At 37.8% G+C, this 15439-nt stretch overlaps 1 protein-coding gene across 4 annotated transcripts in view; it reads left to right on the top strand.

Moving 5' to 3' along the window:
- The window catches only part of IFT80 (intraflagellar transport 80), a 144121-nt gene extending 129432 nt beyond the window's left edge, over positions 1-14689 (top strand). For all 4 annotated transcript variants that reach the window (XM_058556463.1, XM_058556466.1, XM_058556467.1 and 1 more), the window contains exons 17-18: positions 4557-4680; positions 13153-14689. In XM_058556463.1, the coding sequence (XP_058412446.1) occupies positions 4557-4680; positions 13153-13254 (226 nt within the window). In that variant the 3' untranslated portion in view covers positions 13255-14689. The remainder of the gene's footprint in view (positions 1-4556; positions 4681-13152) is intronic.
- Positions 14690-15439: the final 750 nt, after the last annotated feature.

Genomic DNA, 15439 nt, shown 5'->3' with positions numbered 1-15439 from the left:
GGGTGAAGGGAGTCATATATGGGGTGATGGACAAACAAAAATGTACAACCCAAAATTTCACAATGTTAGAAACCATTAAAATATCAATAAACAAAACAAAACAAAACAAACAAACAAAAAAAACAGCATAATCCAAATATGGTCTGCTTAGAGAGTCAAATAATCCACATCTGCAAAGATATTCAAACATAGGATGAATGATAAAATTATGTGATCGATTAATTAATTAATAGACTTTTTGCATCTATATAGACAATGGTCTTTAAAAAAAAGATCCTCTTTGGGGCTGGCCTGGTGATGTAGTGGTTAAGTTCGCGCGCTCTACTTCCGTGGCCCAGGGTTCGCAGGTTTGGATCCCGGATGCGTACCAGTGCACCGCTTGTCGAGCCATGCTGTGGCGGCATCCCATATAAAGTGGAAGAAGATGGGCACAGATGTTAGCCCAGGGCCAATCTTCCTCATTAAAAAAAAAAAAATCTTATTTTTTCTTCACATGTATTTCCCTTTTCTCCTGGGAGTGAGTATGTAATCATTCTCATAAACTCAGACTTCCAGAACTGGCTTATATTATCAAATAGTGTTTTTCCTTTTTTTAATTTTGATATTGTGTGTATCCCAGGAAAGGCTGGCAGGGCTTGAGTTTGTGTATGGTGGCAGCAGGGTAAGCCCACATTTGGTATCTGTGTAGACCAAGGTTCTACTGGTGGTAGATTTTTTGTGTGTAGGGATGGTGATTAAGCTGTCTGACAATTTGGATTTATTGAATTTTCATTACCTTTATCTGTCCAGTTCGTGAGGTTCAGCAGGGAGTGGGATATACAGGTGTGAAATTAGGAGAGGTCCTAGACTTTGAGGGAAAGCCACTGAGGGAATTATCAGCCTTTAGGAGTGGTTGAGGTGATGAGTATGGCTAAGATTACTTATGAGAATTTAAAGAATGAAAAAGAAAAGAGGGCAGCAGGCAGATCTCTCCTGAAATCCAACATTTAATGGTCTGGTTTAAGAGGAGAATTCAGCAAAGGAGATCAGGAGGGACCAAAAAGATGGAAATTTAAAAACTATTTATTATGGAAAATTTCAAACATATACAAAAGTAGAGAGAATAGAGTAATGAATGCCCATGTACCATCACTCAGCTTCAACTGTTATAAATTTGTGAATAATCTCTACCACACCCCCACCCCTCTCCCACCATTTTCTTAAAGCAGATCCCAGTCATCGTATCATTTTATCTGTAAACATTTCAGTATGTATCTCAAAGGTTTTTTAAATCTAGCCACGATACCATGATCACACTTTAAAGAGTTAACAATAATTCTATTTGGTGTTCTTATTTCTCTGATTGTCTCATGAATGCTTTGTTTTGTTTTGTTTGATTCAGGATCCAAAAAAGATTCATATATTGTGATTGGTTGAGCCGTTCTGAAGTTTCTTTTAATCCGTAGGGTCTCCTATTTCTTTTTTGTGTTTTCCTGCAGTTTTCCCATTGCAGAAACTGCCTATAGGATTTCCCATAGTCTGGACTTTGTTGATTGTATCTTTATGTTGTCATTTAACATGTCTCTCTGCTCCCTGAATTAGCTATAAATTGGTGTTGAATCTAGAAACTTGATTAGATTTAGGCTTAATTTGTTTCTTTTCCTTTTGGTGAGGCTCCATCAGAGGCAGTGTTGTATATGTTTACATAGTGACTGGTTGTCTATCTTTTTGTGATGTCAGCAGCCATTGATGATCATTGCCCAGATCCATTAATTAATTATGGTGATATTCTAATTCTATCCTTCTAGAATTCTAGAAGGATAGAATTTAAGTATTGGACGATAAATTTATTAGATTGCTTTTAAGATCCCTGAATTTCTATATTTGTTTAAATCCTTTAGAAGGGAACAGATTTTATTTTGTTAACTTGAAAAGCACAGTCTTGCTGGTTTGTGCTTCTGTCATTTATATTTGATTTGAAAATTGCCTGCAACCTAATAAGATGCAGCCTTTGAAGAGTTATAGGGAAGCAAGTTATCTACTTGACATTCACTTAGATATTTGGTGATAGTGTGTTCTCAAAAACTGAAGTTAAAAGAGGTAGAAACTAGAAGCTCCAGATATACATAGTGATCCTTTATGTAAGTATTAATAAAAATAATTTCTCTACTTCTACCAGTTATGTAAAGTGATTTTTGCTTCATTCAAGTTATGTAAAAAATCATATTTTGAAGTTATAACATCTTTTTATATAACTTGTTTCTATTTAAAATCAGAGAAGTACATTGATTTATTCTAGTGTCACATTTGTTTGGTTGCCAAATAACCATTTTAAAGCTAGAAACATACTGTTCCCATAACGCTTATATAATTTGGAGTGAATTCTCTTCTCAATGTGGTAAGGAAATATTTCTTACCCAATGTGCGCTTTTAGAGAACATTTAAAATAGCACATATCATTTGAATGTTTACCTTTAGCCATTGCTCTTCAATCAGATAATTGATACATATTTTATAATAATAATAACTGTAGTGATAGATAATACTTAGTATCTAGTATCTAAATGCAGTATAGACATCATATTCTATCCTTTCTATATAATTTCTACATATATTATATAATCCTTTGATGTTCCATAACAAAGTATCTCTTTGGAATTTTTGAAAAGCCCCAACCCAGAGTAGATACTTATGTACTCCCCACTGTGAATACCTCTAGTTTTATTGAAATCAAGAACTCTTTCCCCCATCATGTACAATCATAAAGAAAGAATGGGAAATGGAACTTCTAAGGTGCCAAAGAGGTAGTTCACTGGAGTCTCCACTCACCCGTACACCACTGGAATTAGAACCTGAGGGGTATGTAGGGGGTGATACGGGAAAGGCTTGGAAGGGTTAAGGCATCTTTATTTCTATTTCTCATCTTTTGAGCCTCTGTGAATTGTTTTTTGCCTTCTCTTATTTTCCACTTTTGTTCCTCTATATTCCAGTACCTCTATATTGTTTTCTGTGTATCCTCTTTTTCTCTGAAAGACTTAAAGTCACAGAGGAATGAGGGAACTTTGTGAGGAGTTGGTGATGGGTAGCAAATACTGAACCTTGGGTTTAGCAATATGGTTTATGCCTATATATTTTTTATAAGAAATCAGTGTGCTGAATTTTGGTATTATCATTTGTATTATACATGACTTACATTCATTATTTTTTCATTTTAAGTCTGTAATATCTCTCTCAATTGTCTATCAATTGTCAATACACACAGCATATCTAAAATACTTTTTAAAGTGACTATTTAGTTTAGGTCAAACCAAAGCATGCTAAGAATGAAACAGATTTTCCTTCTGAAGAGTCACACATTGCAGAAATCTAGTCAGTAGTCAGTCTTGTCTAAAACAACACATTTAGAGCCGGCCCCGTGGCTTAGCGGTTAAGTGCGCGTGCTCTGCTGCTGGTGGCCCAGGTTCGGATCCCGGGGGCGCACCGACGCACCACTTCTCTGGCCATGCTGAGGCCGCGTCCCACATACAGCAACTAGAAGGCTATGCAACTATGACATACAACTATGTACTGGGGCTTTGGGGGAAGAAATAAATAAATAAAAATAAAAATAAACAATAATAAAACAACACATTTATGGTAGCTGGCTCTGATAAATCATGACTGGCCTATTCAGAAGTCATGTCATATTAGAGAGCAAGAAAACTTGAGAAATAATATACTTGACTATAATGATGGCCGTTTCCCATACTTTAAAACAAGATGACAGTGGACAGTGTAGGAGAGCTCTACTCCACAGGATTGTTCCTGACTCAGCTAATATGAGTTCAGCACAGGATCACAGGCTGAGATGCAGTCCAAATCCTACATACAAAAATAGGCCTGGAACTGTGGAGTAATCTTTTTATTTCCCTCCAAATTAGCAGTATGTAGATTTTGTGTCTTTGGTGTTATACTACCGATTTCCAAAAATTCATTTAGTTCTCGTCTGCTATTTAAATAAAATATTACCTTAAAAATAATAAAGGATATCAGTATTTAATTGCATATTGAACAGAACAAATTTGTTATAGACTTAGAAAAATGGGCAAGATAGTTGAACCACTTATGTTGGGGATAAGTTCATTCACTTGAATTTTTTTATGATTTCAATGAATTTTTCAATGAACATTTACTATATATATACTCTGTAGTACTCACCAAAGAGAAATGAAATCCAGATCTCCCTTCAATACATATATAGGTTAGTGGAGGAAACAGACTCACAAATGATGATTATAATATACTGTAAGTAGTGCTGTAATAATAGTATGTATAAAATGTTATAGAGCACAGATAAAAAGATGGTCATTTATTTCTGCAAGGGGTGCTGGTCAGGGAGAAGAGATTGTGTTTGATCTGTACCTTGAAGTATAAATAGGACTTTGCAAGATGGATGAGGTAGGGAATGATATTCCATATTGAGGAATGAGTAGAGGGAACAACATAGACCATTTGTCCCACCCTCTCACCCCAAAACTCTATTGCCCAGAGGGGGTAATACAAGCAATGCTGATAATCTGTTTTATTTCTCGTTATAGGGCACTTGAATTGGCTGTAAAATACAAAACACATGTTGATACAGTTCTTGCTTACCGTCAAAAGTTTTTAGAGACGTTTGGTAAACAGGAAACTAATAAACGATACTTGCAGTATGCAGAAGGTGTAAGTATTATACAATATTTTATATAATGTATATGTTTTGTAAGTATATATAATATTCATCTTAATTAGACAAAATTTGAATAATTCACACCATAATCTCTGAAAAAATTACCTTGTCTCTTATTATGTTGTAGTCTTATTTTGATTATATAGTTATATTACTAAATTTTTTTTCTGGAATCTTACAGCCATGTTTTGATTAACTCAAATCTGTTTTCATCATATTCAATTTGTGTTACGTTTGGGTACTAATTGACATTTTTAGATAAACAATATAAATGCCTGGGATAAAGGCTTTTAACTCCTGAATTTTGTCTTCTATCAGCTGCCCTTTCTGCTCCAGGGGAGATATATAAGCACAAAGGGCACTGGCCAGAAAATAGATACTTTGTCACTTTGTAGAATTAGGGAGCCTAGTTGCACCTCAAGAGGGACCTAGCTTCAGTAGACTTCACCAACTAGAACCAAAGAAGGCTAAACCTTTGCCTCTCAAATTTCTACTAGAATCTCAGGTTTTATCATTTCAATTAGAAGAAAGTCATTCCAGTACATGTCAGCCCACAAGGAGAGCCAGAACAAGAGAGTTTGCCCAAGTGCCTAGAGCAGAACTGATTGTGGTCACTTGCTCAGATCTTTCTAGGCTCAGACTGCAGAAATAGAGTTCACCTCTAGCCATGCAGATCCAAGAGATTTGTGATCCCAAGACAGGGCTGACCTTGCTCCCAGCTCTGTGAACCAGTTGATTTCCTTAGCCTTTTATTCATTCAAAAAATGTTTATTCATTCATTCAAAAAATGTTTATGAGTACTCACTCTGGGCCAGGTACACACTAATGTACAATGTGTTGAATCAGATACGGCATCTGCCTTTGTGGATCTTATAGACGGTGTGGGAGTGCTCCTTCTTGGGGATAGAATACAATGGAATATCCTGCTCCATCCTAGGGGGCAGGATAAATTAGAGGAACCTTGGGAAGAGAAAAGAAAGTAGGAGAAGGCACCTACAATTCCTGCTAAAGCCACCATTATCCATTTACCATATGATTTGAAAAACTCAGTCTTTCCCCTACTGTGTTGGGAAAACCCAGTTCTTCCCTACTATGAGTTTCACCTGTGAGTCTCCTTGACTGTTCACACAAAACACTTCACTTCCGGTCACCAAATGTGTGGAGGCTTTTCCCCATGCCAACAAGCAATTCTCCAGCACCAGCTGGGCGTCCTACAATTTAACTCAGTTTTGACACTATGTACCTGGAGATAGCATCAGATTCCACAAGTAAAGGGCTCAGTTCCACGAGATTACTCCCTGCCCCCAACCTCCACCTCCACTTCAGACGCCAGTCGCAAGCCCAGGTTATCACCTGTGCATCTGACCTACCGGCTATAGATCGGAGGTTCCAATGACCCCAACCTTGGGTTTCAGATGCCAGTTGCAAGTCCAGGTTGTTACCTGTGCTTCTGACCAATCAGAGGTTCCCCTGGTCCCCTCCTCAGGTTCGATTAATTTGCTAGAATGGCTCACAGAACTCAAGGAAACCTGTTTACTCACTAGATTACTGATTTATTACAAAGGATATTAAAGGATACAGATGAACAGCCAGATGAAGAGATACACAGGGCGAGGTCTGGGAGGGTCCCCAGCACAGGAGCTTTTGTCCCTATGAAGTTGGAGTGCATCCCCCTCCCAGTGTGGATGTGTTCACCAGCCTGGAAGCTCTCTCTGAACCCCGTACTCTTGGGATTTTATGGAGGCTTCATCATGTAGGCATGATCAAGCATTAACTCCATTTTCAGCCCTTTTCCCTTCTCAAGAGAATGGGGTGTGGGGCTGAAATTTCCAAGCTTCTAATCATGGCATGGTCTTTTGGGTGACCAGCCCCCCTCCGTTAGCCCACCCAGAGTTGCCTCATTAAAAAAAAAGACCCTCCTATCACCCAGGAAATTATAAGGGTTTTGGGAGCCCAGTGTCAGGAACTGGGGTCAAAGACCAAATATTAGAACAAAGATGCTCCTAGTGCTCTTATCTCTTAGGGAATTGTCAGGGTTTCAGGAGCCCTGTGCCAGGAACCAGGACAGAGACTAATATGCATATTTTCTATTATGTCTCATCATATTTAGAATCTGAGTGTCATGATCTACATCTTTGGACTTCAGGACAGTTTTTAGGGTAGTGAAGACTTTGGGGTCCTTCTTAGAGTTCTGCCACGCAACTTCAACATCTGGATCCAAGATAGACGCAAGCTGTGGGTTTCTTTGTAGAAAGAGACATATTTTATGGAAGCTCCACAAACATTTTTTGTTTTATTCACAACTTTAGTACTGACATGAATCCTCTGGGAGTTTGGGCTATGAGGGCTTGCTGTACTACTGAGACAAACTCAGGGTCCCTGGGACCTCTGAGAACTACACTTGAGTTCACAGAGTATGACAGCAGCCCAGAGAATCGCCACATCACCTGATCTCTTTGTCACAGTTTTGAAAACATGACAATATATTAACACTGAGCACCCACCTTAAATTTGCTTTACTGTATAATTCTTAAGCAGGTTAATACTACTCTGCTTCCTCTTCATCATCCTTGTTATCAATATTTTCTTCAGTATTTTCACATTAGGTGCTTTTGAGGACATAGAAAATATAGTTCTTAATCTCAGGGAAATTATATTTTAGACAAAAAACTTAACATTCTTATCTTCTTTCTCATTATATATGTATTCAACTGTTAGCAAAATGTAATACTTCAATCAGAATAGTAGCAGAAATGTTCAAAGTGGAGTAATCAGAACAATGTGATTTTGTTGGGTATTTAGTTTTCTTTTCATCCTGAAACTATATAGGTTACTTTTACTCCCTATGGCACTATGTTCTGGTACCTTACTTTTTTTCTTCATAAATATAATTTGGAAGTTAACTAGAAATCATAAAGCAGTATTTTAAGATAAAAATTATTTTTGACTTAAAAATTCCTCAGTGTTTATTGTTGTTATTATCTACTACTTAATGAAGGAAATCATGCGGTATTTGACCTTCTCCCTCTGACTTATTTCACTTTGCATTATACCCTCAATGTCCATCCATGATGTCACAAATGGCTGGATTTCATCGTTTCTTATGGCTGAGTAGACAGACACATAGGGACAGAGATTGGATTGGTGGTTACCAGAGGGGAAGGGGGGACGGAGGAGGGTGAAAGGGATAATTCGGTACATGTGTGTGGTGATGGGTTGTAATTAGTATTTTGGTGGTGAACATGATGTAATCTATGCAGAAATAGAAGTACAATGATGTACACCTGAAATTTTTACAATGTTATAAACCAATGTTACTGCAATAAACAAAAAATTAAAAAAAAAAATTCCTCAGTGTTTATTTATCTTAGCCAAAATTGTGATTATATAAACTGAGTTGAATAGAAAAAGATCATTTTTTAAAAATTGATAAATTTATTCTAGATATCTGGTGAATTCTAGTGGGCTCACAATGCATAACATGAAAGTTTACAAGAAGTGAAAAGTTTGATATACATTCGTATTTAAGAGTCCTGAAATGTTACTTGGGTGTTTCTAGTTTAAAATATAGAAATCTGGGATTCATACAGGTGGACTGTCTTGTAAGAACCCTGTTAAAATCATTGTACCTGGTCTACCATGGTGTTCAGTAGATATCGGTAAAGTAATTTGTCAGTTTGGCAAATAAAATCCACTTGAGGAATATATTCAATCTACTGAATACACACTCTATGCAAGAAGAAAAGTAGAAGAACCAGGAAATGTTTAAGACATGCTAGGAGGAAAAGAAAGTGTGAAAAACAAAGCAATGCCTCATGAGCAGAATTTCAGAAAGTGTAGAATTTTGAAGAAGATCCAGAAGAGTCAACACTCTTGTTCAGACAAACCACTTTAGGCATTGCTACTACCTAAGGTGCCTTGCAGGTTTTAAGGCCTTATAATCTTATGAGGTCCTGAGATGCAAAACCCTGGAGAGAAGGTAGTAGGAGATTGTTAGGTGATAGCTCTTTTGCTGGATAGTTACCTTTTATTCGTTCAATATTTATTGAGGGCTTCCTGCAGACAATGCACTCTCCTTGGTGCTTAGGATATATAAGCATGGCAGACACTGACTCCAGCCATATGAAGCTTATATTCAAATGGAGGCAATAGTTAATAATACAGTTAGTTATTAATTTCAATTGTGATCATTGCCTTGAAGGTGTTGTACATGGGGCTATAAAGCCTTATAAATGGGGAACCTGACCAAGGGGGGGAAGGGTCAGTAAAGACTTTTCTAAGCAAAGCAAATGATATTTGAGCTGAGCTCTAAAGAATGAATAGTAGAAGCTGACTGGGGGTGAGAGTGGAGTAGGGATGGATATGTTCCAGGCAGAGGAAGGCTCTGAAGTGGGAAAGAGTAAAGAGCAAAAGGGAGATTGACTTGAGGGTTTCATAGGGCAAATTATGGATATTGGACTTTATCCTAAGACTTATATGAATTCATTGAAAGGAAATAGCATGATCACTTTTCCCTTTTAAAATCCTGATTCCTAAAAATAAATGGAAACTTAGAGTTTGACACAAAATTATCTTGAGTAGGATTTTGTTAGTTAGTTAAAGGATATAATAATAAGAGCAAATGCATGGAGTCTTAAAAGAATGGGGAAGGTGTCCCTAGTGACTGCTCTTGGTCCTGGGTGATTGGAATGTTGGCTGGGACCAGATATTGAAGGGTTTTAATACCGTGTTAAAGAGAATAGAATTCATAATGAAAGCAGTGAGAAGACTTGGAGGTTTGTAATCAAGAGAATGACTTGAAAGATAACTTCTGATATGGAAGATGGATTGGTGGTAAGGGTGGTGATGAGGAGACCAGTTAGGAGATTACTATAATAGACCCACCAGGAGATGGAAAGAGTAAGATTAATGTAAGAAAAAATTCAGCAGTAAAATCAAGAGAACATTGTGGTTTGGGTGGGAGGAGAGGTGGTGAGGCAAGGCAAGACATTTGAGAAAAACTTGAGCATTTCTAGCGTGGGTGACTGTAGATGGGGATGCCATTAATCTAGATAAGGAACATGAGAATATACAAGTTTTAGACCTTTTGAGTTTGAATAAATGAAAATACACAATTTTTTGAATTTGAAGGCCCTGTGGGGTATCCAAGTGGAGCTATCTAGCCAACGACTGGAAATATACATGTGAACATGGAAGGACATTGACAAAGGAGGAATCAGGGCATGGTAAATAAATTGATGGTCATGAACATCTAGGCGTAGTTGAAGCTGTGTGAGTTGCTGTGATCTTCTAGGGAAAGTATGAACAAGTGTGGTTGGGATCCTGGTGAATACGAACAGTTGAGAGGTTGTCTAGGGAAAGGACATAGGAGAAAAAGGGGGAAAAAAAAGACCAAGAAGGACATTTAGAAAGGAGAGTAGAAACCAGAAGAGAGTGGTATTATACAGTCTAACGGGAGAGATGGTTCAAAGAGCAGTGGCCACCAAGGTCCAGGAAATGCGTCAGGGCCTTTTTCTTTGTCAGCATGCTCTTCCCCAGATGTACGCGTGGATTCACTCACTCATCTCCATCAGGTCTTAACGGCAACTTCTTAAAGAGGCCTTTTCTGATCATGCTGTTTGAAATACAACACCCACCCACCCCCAACTTCAGCCCTGGCACTCACTATCTGCCTTCCTTGTTTCCAAAATTCTTACCACTTCTGACATTATATGTGTATAATTATCATTATCATGTCATTATATATATATCGTTATATATTATATATATATATTCTGACATTATATGTATGCCTTCCACTATTATTTGTCTTTGTTTATCTATGAAGACAGTGATTTTTATCTTTTTGTTTATTGCTAAATCCTTGCGCCTAGAATAGTAACACTAAATACTTGTTGAATGAGTAATTGAATCATACAGAAAAGGTATATAGGATGAGGAATGAAAACACTTGATGGTGGCATTAGTGAAAAGTTTATGAAGTGTAATGGGAACACATTCACATTACAGTGGTCTGGGGAGAGAATGAGAGTCAGGAATGAGATGAATGAGGGCGGTAGCTTGCAGGGAGACAGAATAGAGAGGGAAGGATGATGAGGAGCAGCCAGTGAAGAGAAGGAAATTGAATATGTAAGTCATAATTGAAGGCAGATGTCCTAGAGGAGTCAAAGAAGATGGAATCAAGGACTTAATGTGAAAAGGTTGGCCTGAGACAGAAAGGAAAAAGATAAGGATGGCTACAGATGTAGGTAAGTTTGTGTGAGGAAGGAAATTAAGTGAATTCATGCTTGATGACCACTGTATTCTCTGTAAGGTAGGAAGCTGATTTCTAGCTGAGAATAAGAGAGATGGGGTAGAAGATGGAGAGCCATTTGGTATGATTTTGAAATTACTTCTGTATGAATAAGAAGAATTTACTAGGAACTAAAATAAGAAGTGCCAAATAGTATTGACACTCCCTATGATAGAAAGGATGTGTTTTAGTGTAGAAGTCACTTGACAACTGTTGTGAATACATCCTTATCTAAAACCCACTATTCAAAATACTCTATTCCAAGGACTAAATTATCAGTAGAATACTGTTCTAAAACTGGATAAATGCCAAAGTGAAAGTGAAACATTTATTTTTAGTAGGACAGCTGTCAGCTGATACCCTCAGTTGTACTATAACAGGTAAGTAATATAGATGTCATCAATTTATTTGATGGCCTTCTGGTGCAGCAAAGCAACAGTTGTTCAGTGTACCGTCAATATATGGTTTTATTGTGATTGATGCGAGAAATGTGTGTAAGTCAATATACGGCTGGAAGAAGGCCAAGGCATTCATCAAGTTTCGTCTTTCTCTTTGCAAATGTTTTGTTCGACATAGAAACGAGTGTTTTGCCATTTAAAAAATATGAAGTTCTGGCCTGATTGAAAAATGGGTCTTGCAAATAATCTAATGTTTGGTCTGTCTTTCAATGGTCTGTCACTTGTATCTTAGCACAGACATTCATCTTCTATGAGTAAGAGGGAGTCTTTTAATTCATCCATTTTATTTATTATAGATAGGTATATGGAATTATTATCTAAAAAAAAAAGTGACCAAAAATATCCACAAATTACTTCATAGAAATTTAGATAAAGGATATTAGAATAAAAAAGAACCAAATACTTAATTTCATCAACTTCCAGCACAAAACAAAAGAGGCGTGAAGTCCTGTTAAGGTAAAATTAATCTCGCAGTTACTTAGGATAAATCTGTTCAAGCAGCAAGTCACACCTCAGTCTGGTTTAACTCTGCTTGTTCCACTCAACTCCCCTGCATGGAGGTGAAACCTATCCACTTTGGCTCAGTCTCAGGGATTTGAGTTTATTACATAGTAAAATTGAGTTAGTTTAATCTAGGACCCAGTTTTTGCCATATCTTACCTGAGAGGACATATATTCCTAAGTGAGTGATCTCCAAACTATTTAGAACAGTAGAATGCTTTTTCCTAAAGAAATTTTCCATGGAGCTCAGGGGCAGAGTCCATTTCTAACACCAAGTCTAATAAGCTTAGGGGAGGGGCAGGGCTGGACTGGCAGGGGCAGAGGGGCTGCATCGTGGATCAAAAGGAAACAAGTGGGCCGGCCCGGTGGTGCACTCGTTAAGTTCGTGCACTGCACTTCGGCGGCCTGGGGTTCACAGGTTCAGATCCCAGGTGCAGACCTACATACTGCTCGTAAAGCCATGCTGTGGCGGCGTCCCACCTACAAAGTATGGGAAGATGGGCACAGATGTTAGCCCAGGGCCAGTCTTCCTCAGCAAAAAAAAAAAAAAAAAAAGCAAACAGATAAAAATGGTGTCACTTTTCTGTTACTCTTTTTATGTGTCTCCCAGCTTTGCTTTCCCACTGCTTCCTCAAATGTCTTTTCACCACTGTCCCCACCACTGCCACGTCTTTATATTACATTAAGAGTTGTTGCAAAGGAGCCACTTTTGCGGAATATGCTCAGGGGAAGAAGATGCTCCCTATCTTTCTTCATAGCTAGGCTTCTGATGGGAATCTCAGTATCTAAGCGGTGAGGAGCTGACCCATTTGACACATGGCCTGGTGCCCAGAGCCCTGTGCATTTTCCTCTTGTTTGGGGGAGAGCAGTCCGCCTTCTCTCCCCTGTCCCTGAGGCACCCGTGCAGAATCCTAAGGCTCCACGGGGCTGTTTAGCTGTGCCTTTGATAAAATACCTACAGCTAGATTTTGGTCTTTTGAATCACAATGAGAGTCTTTGCTTTTTATTGTGGTAATTGTTCTATTTGGTCTTATTCTTAAAGCTATTTTTTTGAGCATTATTTCTTCTTAACTTTTCTTTCATGCCGTCTTTTTCTCTAATGTTTTGGGAGTCATAAACTCCCACAAGTCTATTTTTATTTACTCTTGATGACCTTGGATTAAACGAAACGTCTTATACTACACACGCACGTTTCTTCTTTTCTTCGATTGCAGCTCCAGATAGACTGGGAGAAAATCAAAGCCAAAGTTGAGATGGAAGTTACCAAAGAACGCGAGCGCTCATCAAGCAGCCAGTCCAGCCAGAACACAGTCTAAAGCGCTAAATGTCATGCTCACCTTTGAGAAGTTTTACCTTTTGAAACTAATTCTGATTAACCAAGGATAAGCATGTTTTCATTGCTAAAGAAAAAGGCAGAATCTTTAAGTATAAGCACTTGCTGTATATTTAATACAAAAAGTATGTTCAGAAAGACTAAGCACAAAATCATTGATGTAATTTCATCTTTTATATTTTTTAATCCAATATTTAGCAAAATATTCCTATATATTTATGATCCACCTGTGTAGTGTTGCTTACATTCTAGTGATCTGTCCATTATTTTATCCATGAATCTTCAGCAGGAACAACTATTAATGCTGATAATAAAACATTGGACTCTTTAAAATGTCGTTATCAAGTTCTGTTTAACCTCTAAATCATAAAGTGCTTCAAAAGTTTATTTATACAACCAAAATACATGAGGATGGCTTTATGAAAATATATAACAATGTATATACTGGCACAGCAATGTTCAGAGCAGCATTATTCACAACAGTAAAGAGGTGGACAAAAAAGATGTCCATCAACAGATGAATGGATAAACAAAGCGCGTATATACATACAGTGGAGCATTATTCAGCCTTAAAAAGGAAGGAAATTCTAATATATGCTACGACATGGATAAACCTTGAAAATACTGTGCTAAGTGAAATAAGCCAGACACAAAAGGTCAAATATTGTATGATCCCACTTATATGAGGTATCTAGAATCGGCAAGTTCATTGAGACAGAAAGAATAGTGGTTGTCAGGGAGGAGGGGAATGAGGAGTTATTGTTTGAGTTCAGGATTCCTGTTTGGGATGAACACATTCCGGAAATAGATAGAGGTGATGGTTGCATAACATTGTCAACATACTTTATGCCACTGAACTGTACACTTAAAAATGGTTAAAATGGTAAATCTTTTTATATATATATTACCATAATTTTAGAAATATATCTGGAATGGGCAAGAAATATTTTCCTCATTCCTCTCCTGACTTGAGAATGTTCAGGCACTAGGCCCTGGAGTCTGAATTTGTGAAAATCTCCTTAAATGACAAGCCTGTTTGACTAGCCTTAATTAATATGTCCCAAAATTATTATTACCACAAAAGTTTTTAACATTAACGCAAATACTTCTTAGAAAGTCTTCCGCGAAGCCATTTTTGGAAATGGTATATTATAGAGTGGGTATATGCAAATGCATGGGAAAGACATTACTTCTCTCACCCCCAGTTTAACTAACATATCTAGGTTTTTATTATGAAAATGTTCCTGTCTTTTCAACATACTCCTTTTCTTTTCTGGAATGTTGTAATATTCTGTTCTTCATCCAGATGCTGGGTGCAAGGGTGTGTTCAGTTTGTGAAATACTATTGAGCAGTTTACTTATGAGTTGTACTTACAGACTTATATATGTTTTATATATTATATTTCAATAAAAAGTTTAAAAAGAAAAATGGTTAAAAGGGTAAATTTTATATTATGTTTATTTTACTACAATTTAAACAAACAACATAATGAAATGTGCTTGCATTCTAACAACAGTTCTCTGACACCAGCCGGCTGTCCTACAGTTCAGTTCAATTCTGACGCTCATTACCCGGAGTTGGTGCCGGGTCCCACAAGATCGAGGATGAGATCCCCAACTGGACCTCCCTCATCTCAGTCACCAGTCGCAAGTAGGAACCCCAGGATACCCATACTTCTGTCTGACTTGGCTGCAAATTTGGGGGTTCCCACCACTCCCCCTTTGGGTTTGATAATTTGCTAGAATGACACTGAATTCACTAAAATGCCTTACTTTTGATTACAATTTTACTATAAAGGATACAACTCAGGAACAGCCAAATGGAAGAGACACATAGAGCAAGGTCTAGGAGAAATGAGAGGTCTGGGGGGAAAGCGGGGAGACAGAGTTTCCACCTGTTCTCCTCGTGGAATCCAGGCCCGTCATCCTCACAGCCGTCACTGTGTTCACCAACCGGGAACTTCCCCAGGCCTTGCTGTCCTGAATTTTTCATCAGGGTTTTATTATGTAGGCATAAATCATTGGCCGTGTCACTCAATCTCTAGTCCCTTTCGTCTACCTAGAGGTCAGGCGGCTGCAAGTTTTAGCCTTCTAATTATGTAGTTTTTCTGGTAACCAGCCCTCATCCTGCAGCTATCTAGCCCCTCAAGACACACACACACACACAC

Source organism: Diceros bicornis, chromosome 15 (genome assembly GCF_020826845.1).
Source record: "Diceros bicornis minor isolate mBicDic1 chromosome 15, mDicBic1.mat.cur, whole genome shotgun sequence".
NCBI lineage: Eukaryota > Metazoa > Chordata > Mammalia > Perissodactyla > Rhinocerotidae > Diceros > Diceros bicornis.
The sequence above is the reverse complement of the archived record's forward strand: the minus strand, read 5'-3'. Positions and strand labels throughout refer to the sequence as shown.